The sequence below is a fragment of the Trichechus manatus genome, unplaced genomic scaffold (genome assembly GCF_000243295.1).
Source record: "Trichechus manatus latirostris isolate Lorelei unplaced genomic scaffold, TriManLat1.0 scaffold00118, whole genome shotgun sequence".
In the NCBI taxonomy this organism is placed as follows: domain Eukaryota; kingdom Metazoa; phylum Chordata; class Mammalia; order Sirenia; family Trichechidae; genus Trichechus; species Trichechus manatus.
Window position 1 is genome coordinate 593,455 of NW_004444054.1, and position 14,078 is coordinate 607,532.

The 14,078-nt window shown below is 36.8% G+C and overlaps 1 protein-coding gene across 12 annotated transcripts in view; it reads left to right on the forward strand.

The window, feature by feature from the left end:
* Positions 1-14,078, forward strand: part of PAN3 (poly(A) specific ribonuclease subunit PAN3) — a 179,423-nt gene that overhangs the window by 154,277 nt on the left and 11,068 nt on the right. For 8 of the 12 annotated variants that reach the window (XR_002825269.1, XR_002825270.1, XM_023738497.1 and 5 more), the window contains 4 exons: positions 2,133-2,272; positions 6,467-6,596; positions 7,055-7,119; positions 7,813-7,917. Coding sequence is in view for 9 of the 12 variants with exons in the window: in XM_023738497.1 (XP_023594265.1) it covers positions 2,133-2,272; positions 6,467-6,596; positions 7,055-7,119; positions 7,813-7,917 (440 nt within the window). In the remaining 3 variants the exon portion in view is untranslated. The remainder of the gene's footprint in view (positions 1-2,132; positions 2,273-6,466; positions 6,597-7,054; positions 7,120-7,812; positions 7,918-14,078) is intronic. The other 4 variants (XM_004384143.2, XM_023738496.1, XM_023738500.1 and 1 more) reach the window with 2 other exon arrangements.

A 14,078-nucleotide genomic window follows, 5' to 3' on the forward strand; every position in this document is an offset into this window, starting at 1 on the left:
AGACACGTGACTAGAGACTGACTTTCAGTAAAGTGGACATAAGTAGAGCCATAGATAGAATCAGAGAAAGAAATCAAGAATTGTGAAAACCAGGAAGAAACTGAAAATGAGTTGGGGGGAAATCCTCCAGAATTCAACAAATGGGGGGAAAAACCAGATGGAGGTAAGAAGCAAACTAACACATGAAAAATGATTGAGCAAGGAAAGAGAGTTTTTGAGCTTTTATGATGTTAAACTCTCCTAGTTACTCAGGATTCTCTTATTTTTTAAAAAAGTCCATTTGAATTTAATCTGGATTATGTCACATGTATACTTTATTTCTAACAGTGGGTATCCCCACCTTGAATCAGCTCTAGAGAGGTGGTGGAATGTACTCAAAATCAGATTCTCTTCTTTTTTAAACCCATTTAATCCTTCAGCTATCTTGGACCTTTGTTTTCTCCTGATAGAGAATGATGGAATGTTCTAGGTGAGAGATTTAGTACAGCATCCATTCAGAGTGGAGCCAAACTGTGAAAATTCTAATATTTTCAGGGTTGGGAGGCTGTGTGCTGCTACGTGCTGCTGAAATAGTTGACAAACAGTAACAACCTTTATTTGCTCTACTGAATATATCGGATTGAAATTTACAGTTACCATTTACATGCATTGAATTCTGTTGACCAACTTTCCTGTGATTTCGTTAATACAACTTGAAATGTTTTGCTTGATCTGAAGAGTGACTGAGAGGAATCCATCCTTCCTGGGGCTCATAGCAGCGCCCTCCAGAGAACAGGAACATGGCAGCAATGATAGTGCTCCTTCCCATGCCACCTTCCCCTGCCAGCTAGGCTCCTCTGCACCACTCATGACACTGTTGAAAGTTCCCCTGATGTGAATCCTTGGCATCTCATCTTGATAGTTTCAAAGTAGACTGTGTATCTAGTCAGTGTTCTACTGATTTACAGGATCTCCTGCTCAGTGTCAGAGTCACAAATCTTAGTTTAGGGTAGATTTTTAAATGTGAACTTTTTAATGTTGTTCTTTTTGTAATGGAGGTTGGCTTATGTCTTTTTATTTGGGTAGAAAGTTGTTAAAAGTTATATAGTGCTAAAATTTTATTAGTGATTAACTTGGTAATATTGCCCCATATGTCAGTAACAAGCACTCCTCTAACCTAGTGGTTCTCAGCCCTGGCTGCATGTCAGAACCTCTTGTGGGAGCTTTGAAAAATACCAATACCTAGATCTTACCCCAGACGAATAATGCCAGTAAATTCTGAATACTCCGTTCACCTAGGCATGTGATGATTAATAGTTGCCTGCCAAGCAGGGCCTTTTGGAGTGATCATTCTATTTCCTGGCATTATGATGATAAAGATTTTGCCTCAATTTAGCCATCTGTGTTTTGAAGGAAACCCTTTTAGAAGGAAAGCCTCAGAATGTTAAAATCTTTTTTTAAAAAAAGGAAGGGCTAGGAAATCAGGTGGTTAAAGAACTTAAAAATGTGTTATAATGTGAGTAAAAATAGTCTATTTGGAAGCAAAGACAGATGGGATGTCACTAAGGTTTGCAGCATTTTTGATGTTAAAGAAAACATGCTCTAAAATTAGGTAATACTGATGTTATATTTTTAATGAGGTAACTTTTCAAATAATTCTCCAAACTCCCACTATATTCTGGGAGTCATGGAAAGTGAGAAAAGTACATACCTTAACTCACCATGATCATAGTAAAGCAAGAGTATAATAACTGGCTTTAAATTTCTTCTAATAGTGAAGAATACCAGCTCTGTTTAAAACCAACAGAAGAACCCAAACACCTTTTAAAAGCCCATCTCCATAGCTTGCATGTGAATTGCTTAATGTTTCTTAAAGCACAGCTCTAGAACTACCTTCATCAGAATTATACTAGGTGCTTTAAAATGTTGGGCCTGTTCCCAGACTGCTGAATGAGAATCTCTGGTGGAGGGGCTCAAAAATCAGATTTTTAATAAGCTCCCAGGTGATTCTGATGAGCAACAAAATTTGAGCACCCTTTTCTGAGTTCTACAGCTTATTTGCAAAGGTCCTTTTTCATGTAGGCAGTAATGTCAGTGTAGTCAATGGTACCTGTGAAATAAGATTAAAAGTTATATTTATTCTTTCATGTCAGCAAGCAGATCTGATATCATTAGGAAAAGTTGTCTTGGCTTTGGCTTGCAACTCTTTGGCAGGAATTCAACGAGAGAATTTACAGAAAGCCATGGAACTGGTGACAATCAACTACTCCTCTGATCTGAAGAATCTGATTTTGTAAGTTTTTATACATGATAAAACTTATGTTGTGATCATATGAGCTAAGACAGAGCTTTATTTAAGCTTGAGTATTGCTTATTTTCATAAGGAGCCTTTTAACAAAGATTCTGTTTATTTATTTTAGTTCCTACTATTTAAATTCCAGCAAAATACCGTCTTTATTTTTACTGCTTTATTTTATATTGGTTGGAATAAATACATAAATCAATGTGTTTAAATTAGTCATTGAGGTTTTAAAAAACATTTGTTCAGAGAGCACCCTCTAGAGCCATGTTGTCTAATATGATAACCACTAGCCACATGTGTGTTTTAAATTCAAAGTTTTTAAAGTTAAATAAAATTAAAAATTAAGTTCCTCAATTACACTAGCCACATTTCCAGAGCTGAGCAGCCACATAGAGCTAGTGGCTACCATATTGGGTAGCACAGAATATTTCTATCTCAGAAAGTACCTTGGATATGCTGCTCTAGAGGATGAAAGCTGCTATAAATAAACCTCAGATTCAATCCAGTTACGTACCCTATTGCTAAAACACGCATTCCAGAGAGCATGCATGTAGATGACCCAAAGCTTCTGCTCCAGTACCATAAGGTTTCAGGGAATCTTTGGGTATAGGTTTGAAATGAATTTGGCTTAAAAGAAACCCACTTTGGACCCCTGTCAGCACAGAACGACTTCTTCCTGTCTGAGATACACCTAGCATTGGGGGAATTCAGAAGGTGCGCAGCCCTGACCATTATTGTAATTATGAGCTGTTCTAGAGAAGAGATACTAGGAAGTCTCTTAAATATCCCTGTTATGTTCTAGAAGCAATTAGAGATTCTTGGTCCTTATCAAGTCTCTTTTAGCTTCCAGCTGTTTTTTTCTGATCTTTTCTGTGTAGCCCTGGATGATCCAGTTTCTTGTTGGACTCGTCCTGGGGTGTGGAATTGGAGGTGGGGGATGGGGCTGCCCACTAGTGCTTTGTCACTTTGGTGTAAGTGTCCTGCTGTGACAGAGCACTAGAAGCCAGTTGTTGACTGGTTCCTATTAATAATCAAATAAGATGATTTATCTTCTAAATAAAAATACTTGTTTCATATAGTATCATAGTAATGATTCTGAGCTTTAGTTTGTAACACTTAAGATGTCTCAAATAATCTCAGGTTATAACCTTCAAATTTTCCTTTTTTAAAAAAATGGGGGATGAATATTGTATGAGACCACTGTTACAAAGTACAACAAAAGGTTTATATGTATAAAAAACATTCTTTGATGGTGTCTTAGTCATCTAGTGCTGCCATAACAGAAATACCACAAGTGGATGGTTTTAACAAAGAGAAGTTTATTTCCTCACAGCCAAAGTAGGCTAAAAGTCCAAATTCAGGGTGTCAGCTCCAGGGGAAGGCTTTCTCTCTCTGTTGGCCTTCTTCTCTTCAGTGTTCCCCCGGACTAGGAGCTTCTCGGCGCAGGGACCCCTGTCCAAAGGACACGCTTTGCTCCTGGCACTGCTTTCTTGATGGTATGAGGTCCCCCTGTCTCACTGCTCACTTCTGTCTTTTATATCTCAAGACATTGCCTCAGGACACAATCCAGTCTTGTAGATCCAGTCCTGCCTTACTAACAGAACTGCCACCCATCCTCCCTCATTAACATCACAGAGGCAGGATTTACAGCATATAGGAAAATCACACAGTACCAGGAATCATGGCGCAGCCAAATTGATACACACATTTTTTGGGAGACATAATTCAAACCTTGACAGATGGTTACCAGGGATGGGGGAGGGTGGGAAAATTACCAAATAGAAGACATATGTTAATATTGGTGAAGGGAAAGGCAATACACAATATGAGAGAAGTCAGCACAACATGACCAAGGCAAGAGACAACACTGTGAGGAACACAACTACGGTAACTACTATAGTGTAGACAATCCTGCAACAATACTATTAACAAACAATAATTTATGAATGTATACATAGATAAATATACCAAGAGGTGTGGGAGGGTGTAAGGGAGCGTACTCACTGGCATATACAGGTTTGCTAGTGGATATTTCTACATACATGACCGTAGGTGCTACCGATATATTAATATAAATAATAGTGCACACAGGGGGCACAGTCAGGGAAACTTCTTAGACATAACCAAACATCTCATGGGATGAAGTTCTTAGGCCCAGAGGCAAAGGACCATAGACTCGGGGGTCATCTATGTCACTTTGCACAACATAGTTCATAAAGACAAAGCATCCTACTTTGGTGAATAGTGTCTGGGGTCTTAAAAGCTTGCGAGTGGCCATATACTGGTCTCTTCCAGTCTGGAGTGAAGGAGAGTGAAGAAAACCAAAGATTCAAGGGAGCAGTTAGTCCGAAGGACTAATGGACCACAAGAACCACAGCCTACATGACCCCAAGACCAGAAGAACTAGATGGTGCCCGGCTACCACTACCAGTGGCTCTGACTGGGATCACAACGGAGGGTCCCAGACAGAGCGGAAGAAAAATTCTAGAATAAAAAATGAAATTCACAAAAAAGACCAAACTTACTAGTCTGACAGAGACTGGAGGAACCCCCGAAACTATGGCCCTAAAACACCCTTCTGACCTGGAACTGAAGCCATTGCTAGAGACCACCTTCCAGCCAAACAACAGACAGGCCCATAAAATAAACAGTAACACCTGAGAGGAGTTTGTTCCTTAGGACAATCAATTATACGAGCTCAAAAGGGCAGTATTTGCCCAAAAGCAAAGATGTGAAGGCAGGAAGGGTAGAAAATCAGGACGAGAGGAAAGGGGGAACACAAGGCAGAAATGGGGAGAGTGGTGACACATTGTGGAGAATGAAGCCAAGGCCATGAAACACTGTATGTACAAACTATCGAATGGGAATCTAATTTGTAAACTTTCACCTTAAACACAATTTAAAAAAAAAAAAAGGGGAATATAAATGTAACAAATTTGCCATATGTTAATAATAATTCAAACTGGGTGATGGGTACATGGGGATTCATTATACTATTCTCTCTACTGTTATGTATGTTTGAAATTTTTCTAGTAAAAGGTGAAAATAGTCATACTTTAGTACTTATAACCAAGTACTAAAATTTATGGAGCAGTCACCCATGTGTGAAGCACTTTCTAACTGTCTGAAGAGAATTAATTCACTTAATTCTGTTAAGTTAGGTACCATTAATAGCCCCATTTTAGAGATCGTAAAATTGAAGCAGAGTGGTAACTTGCCGAAGTCACATAGCTTGTAATAACTTTAAGTATGAATTATTGTTGTTAGATGTCTTCAAGTCGATCTGACTCATGGCGACCCCATGTGAGCAGAGTAGAACTGTGCTCCAGAGGGTGTTCAAGGCTGTGACCTTTCAGAAGCAGATCACCAGGCTTGTTTTTCGAGATGCCTCCGGGTGGGTTTGAACCACCAACCTTTCAGCTAGTAGTCAAGCACTTAACAGCTAGTAGTCAAGCACTTAACTGTTTGTGCCACCCAGGGAACCTTAAGTATGAGTAGTTAGATAAATATGTCAGTAGTTACAGATGAATAGTTAAGACATAGATTGTCCACATGAGTGTAACCATTCATTTATTCAACAAAAGAATGCCTATTCTATGCCAGATGCTGAGGATACTCTGAACAAGGTGAAACTTCCCCTTCTTCTGGAGCTTACACCCTAATGGGAAGAAAGAGTTAATAAACATGTAACCAAATAAGATATTTTCAGAGTGTGTTAAGTCCTACGAAGAAAATAAGACAGAATAAGCAGAGGATGAAAGTGTGGGAGGCTGCTTTGATGAGATGATCAGGAAATAACTTCCTATCAGAATAAGCAATAATAGGTTATTGAAAGTTCCAAAGATTGAGAATCATTGTATTCTAGCAGGTAGCCCTTTGAAACGAGTAGTTTCTTAGTTATTAAGACGAGAACACTCAAATTCTTGTTAAAAAGAAAAACTGGTCTCTGTTGATGTGTGTTAGAGAAGAAACATGTCTACAGTTCTGCGTTGGCTCTTAAACTTTTCCAGAGAAGAGAATTATAATCATTTAAAAATGAACTTGCATGAAAAAAATGTTTTGGAAATTGTATATACTAATATGATGATGGCAGCAATAGCTGTGTGTCTGTGAGTGATGTGGTTTTTTTTTTTTTTTTGGCATTGCATGTTTTGCGTTCAAGTGACTCTTCTTTGTTTTGGTTAGGTATTTGTTGACTGACCAAAACAGGATGCGGAGTGTAAATGATATTATGCCCATGATCGGTGCTCGATTTTATACTCAGTTGGATGCTGCTCAAATGAGAAATGATGTCATAGAGGAAGACCTTGCAAAGGTAAAGAACGTAGTTAAAAGAGTGTATGCACCCTTGAATCTGTGTGTATAGATATAAAACATAGTAATTATTGTGTTGAATCAGGTTTATAATTGGATAAAAGATTGTTTGCAGATATTTTTGACCAGTCTGAATGCTCGGTATTTAAATTTCTTATATCCTCTGGGCATTTTTTTCTTCTTTTCCTTCACGGCTTTGTTACAGTCATGTGATAAAATCTTGATTTTTCATGTGATTTACGTTAACAGTTCCTGAAAATGGCCAGCTACGTAATGTTCTTGAGTAATACCATTAAATGAAATGGACATGTGGTATTTAAAAGTATAACCAAAAGGAGGGGATATTGGGATTTATTGTTAAAGGTAATATTGGTGCAGTATACCAGTTTTTGTACACATTTGCTTTTGTTTTCAGTTAGCTGGAACATTAACATTCTCTCTTTTTAAAATGTTTTATAGGAGGTTCAAAATGGAAGACTGTTTAGGCTTCTAGCAAAATTGGGAACAATCAATGAGAGGCCGGAGTAAGGATTTACAGTATTTTACAATATGTTTTCAATCAAGGGCACTATTTTGCATAATGAGAATGAGTATACCTTGTTCTTACAGGTTTTATTTGAAAAAAGAAAAATTCTTATCTGAACTAACTATTAGGGTGCTGTTTTTCAGCCACAACCTAGATGTAGTTGTCCTTATGGATTTTACGCACATGTGCACATACAGAGAATATACCCTGTTAGAAATCCCTGTTTTAGTTTTATGACTGCCACCACCTCTACCCTGTTCCTTTTTGAAGCCTGGTTGAATCAGTTTACCTTGGTTTAGTTTAGAGACTTTAAAAGCCTCTGTTTGTTGAATGCCTCTTAACTTCTATTAAAATGCACTTTTTTTATATAGCTGTCATATGAATGACAGTGAAAAGGCATCACCATCTTAGAGTTTGTCATTTGGTTCTTTAAGTTACTTTTTAGTTTGTAACTTAAAGTTAATTATATCTCCAAGAAACATAAGCAGAGTTGATCTTCATGCTACATAACCATTGAAGACAGAAAGAACAGTATTGCATCTATTGTGACAAGAGTGTAACTTATATTTCAGGAATGTGACCCCTGTTAATAGAGATGGCAATGGATGATTACCATTGCCTGAGAGGTTTTTGGTTGTTGTTTTTTTTTTTTTTTACCATGAAATTCAAGTCCGCATGTCTTTCTTTAAAGCCAAAAGATTCAGTTAGGATTTTCCCTAATACTTCTTCCAGATGAAGAGAACATGACCGTATGTGTTGGACCGTATTTTGAAAACTCTTTCAGCTGTTTCTTCTGGTATTTATATTTTTACTTAAAAATATACACTTGGAGTGCTATTTCTTGATTTTTTTTCTTTTTCAATATTTTAATTCAGCTAATGACTTTGTACTGTGAAAGATGAGGCTTTATCTTTACCTCACTGCCCTACCCCCACCCCTCGCTCACACACAACACTTTTCTACCACTTCACCAGTTAAATTTTTAGTTAGACCCGTGTTCAGTGCTGACATTACTATGACTAGGTAAATAGTGTTCACAGCTGCATCACAGTCACTCATGATTCTATTTCCTTTCTTTTGTATAGTTTTTTTTTGTGTGTGTAGTTAATAATTGTCTTACATAGAAAACTTAGCAAGTGAATAAAAATCTACCACCTACTCATTCCAAACTCTCTTCTGCCAGAGTGATAAAACACCTTTCCATGTGACCAAAGATAGGTAACCTATCAGTTCCTTTTCTTTTTTTCTCCCCCTTAGAAAAATTGCCCTTGGAGCCTCTGTCCTTCTGTTCCTCTGTGGGCTGGTTCCACTTTAAGCCTGCTCACACTTAGACTTTAGAACTGGCGCTTCCCTTCACTATTAACATGGGAGTTCACATTGTCTCTCCTTTTGTGTTGGATGCTGTTTCTTGCTTTTTTTCTCTTGGTTTGGTCTTTTGATTTAGTGGAGCACATCCTACCGTAGCTTCCTGAGAAGGTGAGTTTTTTAAGTCTTTGCACATCGGAAAATATCTTTATTCTACCTTCGCACTTTATTGATAGAGTGACTAGGTATAAAATTCTAGATTATCCTCAGAAATTTTTTTTATTAATTAAATTTTTTGTCAAGATTATATATGAACAAATTAAAAATAAAAAAAACCAACTAGAATAAGGTTGCAGTGAAGAAAATAAAGTCTCTTTCATACCTGTCATTCCAAATCTGCCCAGTCCCCCCATCAGTCTTTATTAGTTTCTTGTGTATCTTTCCAGAGTTACAAATGTAACTATATGTTCTTATTCCTACCCCCCTTTTTAATATATAAAAATTATAAACCATACTCAGTGTTTTATATATTGCTTTTTCTCATAGTAATGTATTTTGGAGATCTTTCTATTTAGGTATGTTTTGTATATGTCATGAATAGTTTCAAGTATCACCTAATTTAATCCTCAAAATAACCTTTTGATGTATGGGTACTGTTATTATTTCTGTTTAACAGAGAAGTTGATATAGAGAGAGGTGTTAAATAACTTACCCAAGGTCATATAGCTAGTAAGTATATTAGCCAGGATTTGAGGTCTGACATAGTATGGTTCCAGAGTCCGTACTCTTAACCACTGTGCTATGCTCCCTCACACTTTATGGCCATGCCGTAGTCCATCCTGTGGATATGCTATATTGTATTTCTCCACTCCTCTGTCAACGGGCATTTATGTTTTCTTCAGTCTTGCTAGTATAAACAGTGCTGCAGAGATTAACTTATACATACGTGTTTTTATGTGTGCACAGATATAGCCCCAATTGTGATTGCTAGATCAGTGGATATGTGCAGTATAATTTGGTAGCTAATGCAGGTTTACCAATGTAAAATGTATGAGAGTGCCTCACCAACAGTAGATTATCAAACTTTCAGATTTTTGTCAATCTGATAAGTGAGGTATTGAATCCCAGTGCAGCTTCATTTTGCATTTACTCTTGTTGAGCACGGTTGAGTATCTTTTTTATGTTTTTGATCTGTTTCTGTTTCCTTTTCTATCTGTTCATATTCTTTGCCCACTTGTATTCTTCAGTTGGGTTGCTTGTTTTCTTAATTACTATGGAGCTGGAGAGAGTCACCCTTTGTGATAATGTTTTTTCAGTTTGTCAAATTGACTTGCTTAATTTTTTTCTATGCAGACATTTTTGTTTGTATTCTGATTTATCAAACTTCTTTTATGCTTCTGGACTTTGACTCATTAGAAAGTTAGAAAGTTAGGTCTTCTCCACTCTAGGGTTATGAAGACATTCTCCCATTTTTTCTTCTGAAACATTTATTTTTCATTTCTTTATATTAAAATTTTTATAGATTTGGAATTTGTATAGGGTTAGGGTATAAGATAGGAATCCAACTTTATAATTTTTTTTAGGAGACTACCTAGTAGTCCATATGCTATTTATTGGAATAACTTAGCTTTTCCCCACTGGTTTGAGGCACACTATTTTAATTATTGAAGTTTTAAAATCTACTAGTTAGTTCTTTGTCATCTCCTGCCCATTGTGTGTTACTTTCCTTAAACTATTCAAGTTTCTATATTAAATTCTAGACTCAGCTTGTTTAGTTAAAAAAAAATGTAATAAATCTGTTGGTATTTTTATTGAGATGATGTTTATTAATAATAAACTAAGGGGGAATTTTAATGTTGAGTCATCTTAACCACAAACATGGTCTGTCATTCTATTTGTTGACGACTTCTTTTGTATTCGTCAATCGTCTTGAAGTTGTTCTTTAGTTTTGGTGTACTATCTTTATTTTTGGTGGTTGTTATACATGGGATCCTTTTCCCATTCTGTCTTTGTATTGCTTGTTATTGGTATACTTGAGAATGATTGATTTCTACAAATTTTATACCCTGATACTATAGTGTTTGGGTAGTTTTTCAGTAGATTCTCCTGGGTTTCCCAGGTGTAAAGTCATATTATCTGCAAATAATGTTACATTTCCTCCTTTCTAATTACTCTTGAGTGATTGTGTTAGTTAGTGCCTCCAGTATAAAACTGATGATCATTTTGTCCAAAATTTGAAACATCACTTGCTTTTCTTTTAACTTCCAGACAGATTCAAAGCCATTTTTCTCTCCAAAACCTTCCCCTCTCTCAAAGTTTTTAGAATCTTTTCTTGATCACTGGTGTTCAGAAATTCACAATGATGTACCTTGGTGTGAGTGTTTGATTCATTCTAAAGAACCTTTTAATGTTAGAAACGCTGTCCTTCAGTTCTGGGAGACCGTCTTTATTATTTCTATGATAATTTCTTCTCTTTCTGGAATTCCTTTCGGGCACATGTCAGACCTTTGGATTGATTGTCTGATTCTTCTGTTTTCTCTCTTTTTATCTCTGTTCTACTTTCTAGGCAATTATCTCAACTTTATTTTTCTAAAATTAAAGTTTTTTCTAATCCTTCCTTAAATTTTTAAATTTTTTCTATCATATTTTTATTTCTAAGAATTTTTCCTCTTTTCTTTCTGTTGTACATAGGCCACTATGAGTCAGAACTGACTCGATGGCACCTAACAGCAACAACATGAACTTTTCTGTTCTCTGAATGTCTCTGCTTTATAGCATGCATTTCTTGTTTCTCTGAGGCTGTCAGTTATAGATTATAGATTTTTGATTGTTGTGTTTTAGTGTTTTCTGTTCTCTGTAATATCTCATAGGAACCAGTACAAAAAAAACCAAACCCATTGCCGTTGAGTCAATTCTGACTCATAGCAACTCTGTAGGACAGAGTAGGACTGCCCCATAGGGTTTCCAAGGAGTGGCCAATAGATTTCTTTATTTGGTTTCATTTTATTCCCTCTTCAAAAGATTTCTGATCCTTGGCTGTCTATTCATATTAAGAACGAGTTCCTAAAAAGCTGACCAGAAGCCCCATTTAGGGGCAGGAATTGTAAATGTTGAGCTTTGCTTTACGATAAAAGCAGTGCGGTATTGTTTTGTATGATCTGTTTGTTTTTGATAGACTCACACATGTCAGTATTTCTCTTGGGAAAGTTAGCATCCCCAGAAAGACTCTTCCACCCATCTGCTATGGTATGAGCCTGAGTGCAAAGGTTTGCTGAGCCCAGCAGAGAAAGGTGTTTACTGAATAGTGTCTTAGCACTCCACCTGCTCCTCTCCTGATCTTGCCTGGCATCCCTGAGGCTGGAGCTTCTCTTCTTCACCCTTTCTAGAAAGTAAACCTCCACATTTCTGCTAGACAGAGGTGGAAATGGGGATGAGAGATGGGTTAACTATTTGCTGTTTATAGAATCTTTCCGTCAATTCTGCTATTTTCAGCCTCAGTCTATATGTACACCTTTAGTGGTACCAGATGACTTCACTTCCTGAGTCTCACCACTTGGCTTTCTCCTTCCCGAGCCCCTGTAGCATTTCCAGGTCTGCTGAGCCATACTACTTGTCCATCTGCTTTCCACCTTCTAGATTTTCTTGAGTACTTTTTGTCAGCTGTTGCTTCTTCTGATCCCTTTGTCCTGTGAGTTTATACGCTTTTATAGACATTTACTGTCAACTTAGCAGGGTTTTGAAAAGTAGCACAGAGATAAATGGGTGTGTTTAACCTGCATTTCAATTGGAAGTCCTTAGAGTGACCTTTGCAAAACACATATATGATTATGTTAAAACCTATGGTGATTTCTTCCCTTGTTCTTAGAATAAAGACCCAGTTTTTTGTTTTTTTATTTTTTTCCCCTTACATCTTTGATCCGTTTTGAATTAGTTTTTGTGTAAGGTGTGAGGTGTGAGTCTTGTTCGATTTTTTTGCCGATGGACATCCAGTTTTAACAGCACCATTTGTTAAAAAGACTGTCTCTTCCCCCATTTGATGGACTTTGGGCCCTTGTCGAAGATCAGGTGACCGTAAGTGGATGGATTTACGTCTGGATTCTCAATTCTGTTCCATTGGTCAGTGTATCTGTCGTTGTACCACTACCAGGCTGTTTTGAATACCGTAGTTGTATAGTAGGTTCTGAGGTCAGGTAGTGCAAATCCTCCTACTTTATTCTTCTTCAGTAGTGCTTTACTTATCTGGGGCCTCTTCCCTTTCTGTATAAAGTTAATGATTAGTTTTTCTACCTCTTTAAAGAATATTGTTGGTATTTGGATTGGGATTGCATTGTATTTGGAAATTGATTTGGGTAAAATTGTCATTTTCACAATGTTGAGTCTACCTCAACGTGGTAATATCAGGGTTATCATGGCTTTTATTGTGGTATCAGGGTTATCGCAGCTTCACAGAATGAATTTGGAAGAATCTTTCCTTTTCTGTATTCTGAAATAGTTTGAGTAGTACTGGTATGTTTTTCCATTTATGTAGATCACTTTGGGTTTGTTGCAGTAATGTTTAGTAATTTTCTTTGTATAGGTCTTTTACATCCCTGCTTAGATTTATTCCTAAGTATTTTATTTTTTTAGGGGCTGTTATAAATGGTATTGTTTTCCTGATTTCCTTTTCATTGTTCTCTTTATTGGTGTCTAGGAATCCAACTGATTTTGTATGCTTATCTTGTATCCTGCCACTCAGCTGAATCTTTCTGTTAATTCCTGTAGTTTTCTTGTGGAATCTTTTGGGTTTTCTACGTATAGTATCATATCATCTGCAAACAGGGACAGTTTAAGTTTAACTTCTTCATTACCAGTTGGATGCCCTTGATTTCTTTTTCTTGCCTTATTGCTCTAGCTAGAACTTCCAGCACAGTGTTGAATAGGAGTGGTGATAAAGGGCATCCTTGTCTTGTTCCTGTTCTCTAGGGAATATTTTCAGCCTCTCTCTATTTAGGATGATGTTGGCTGTTGGTTTTGTATAGATGCCCTTTATTATGTTGAGGAATTTCCCTTCTGTATCTATTTTATTGAGAGTTTTTATCAGGAATGGGTGTTAGACTTCGTCAAATGCCCTTTCTGTGTCTATTGAGGTGATCATGTGATTCTTTTCTCTCTTTTTTTATGTGATAGATTACGTTGATTGATTTTCTAATGTTGAACCATCCTTGCATACCTGGTATGAATCCCACTTGGTCATGGTGTATTATTTTTTTGACATGCTGAATTCTGTTGACTAGAATTTTGTTGAGAATTTTTGCATCTATATTCATGAGAGATGTTGGTCTGTAATTTTCTTTTTTTGTGGTGTCTTTGCCTGGTTTTGGTATCAGGGTTATCCCGGCTTCATAGAATGAATTTGGGAAGAGTCCTTTCCTTTTTTGTGCTCTGAAATAATTTGAGTAGTACTGGTGTAAGCTCTTCTCTGAATGTTTGGTAGAATTCTCCAGTGAAGCCATCTGGGCCAGGGCTTTTTTTTTGTTGGGAGTTTTTTTTTTTTAATTACCTTTTCAATCTCTTCTCTTGTTATGGGTGTATTCAGATTTTCTACATCATTTTGTGTTAGTTTGGGTAGGTAGTGTGTTTCTAGAAATTTGTCCATTTCCTCTAGGTTTTCAA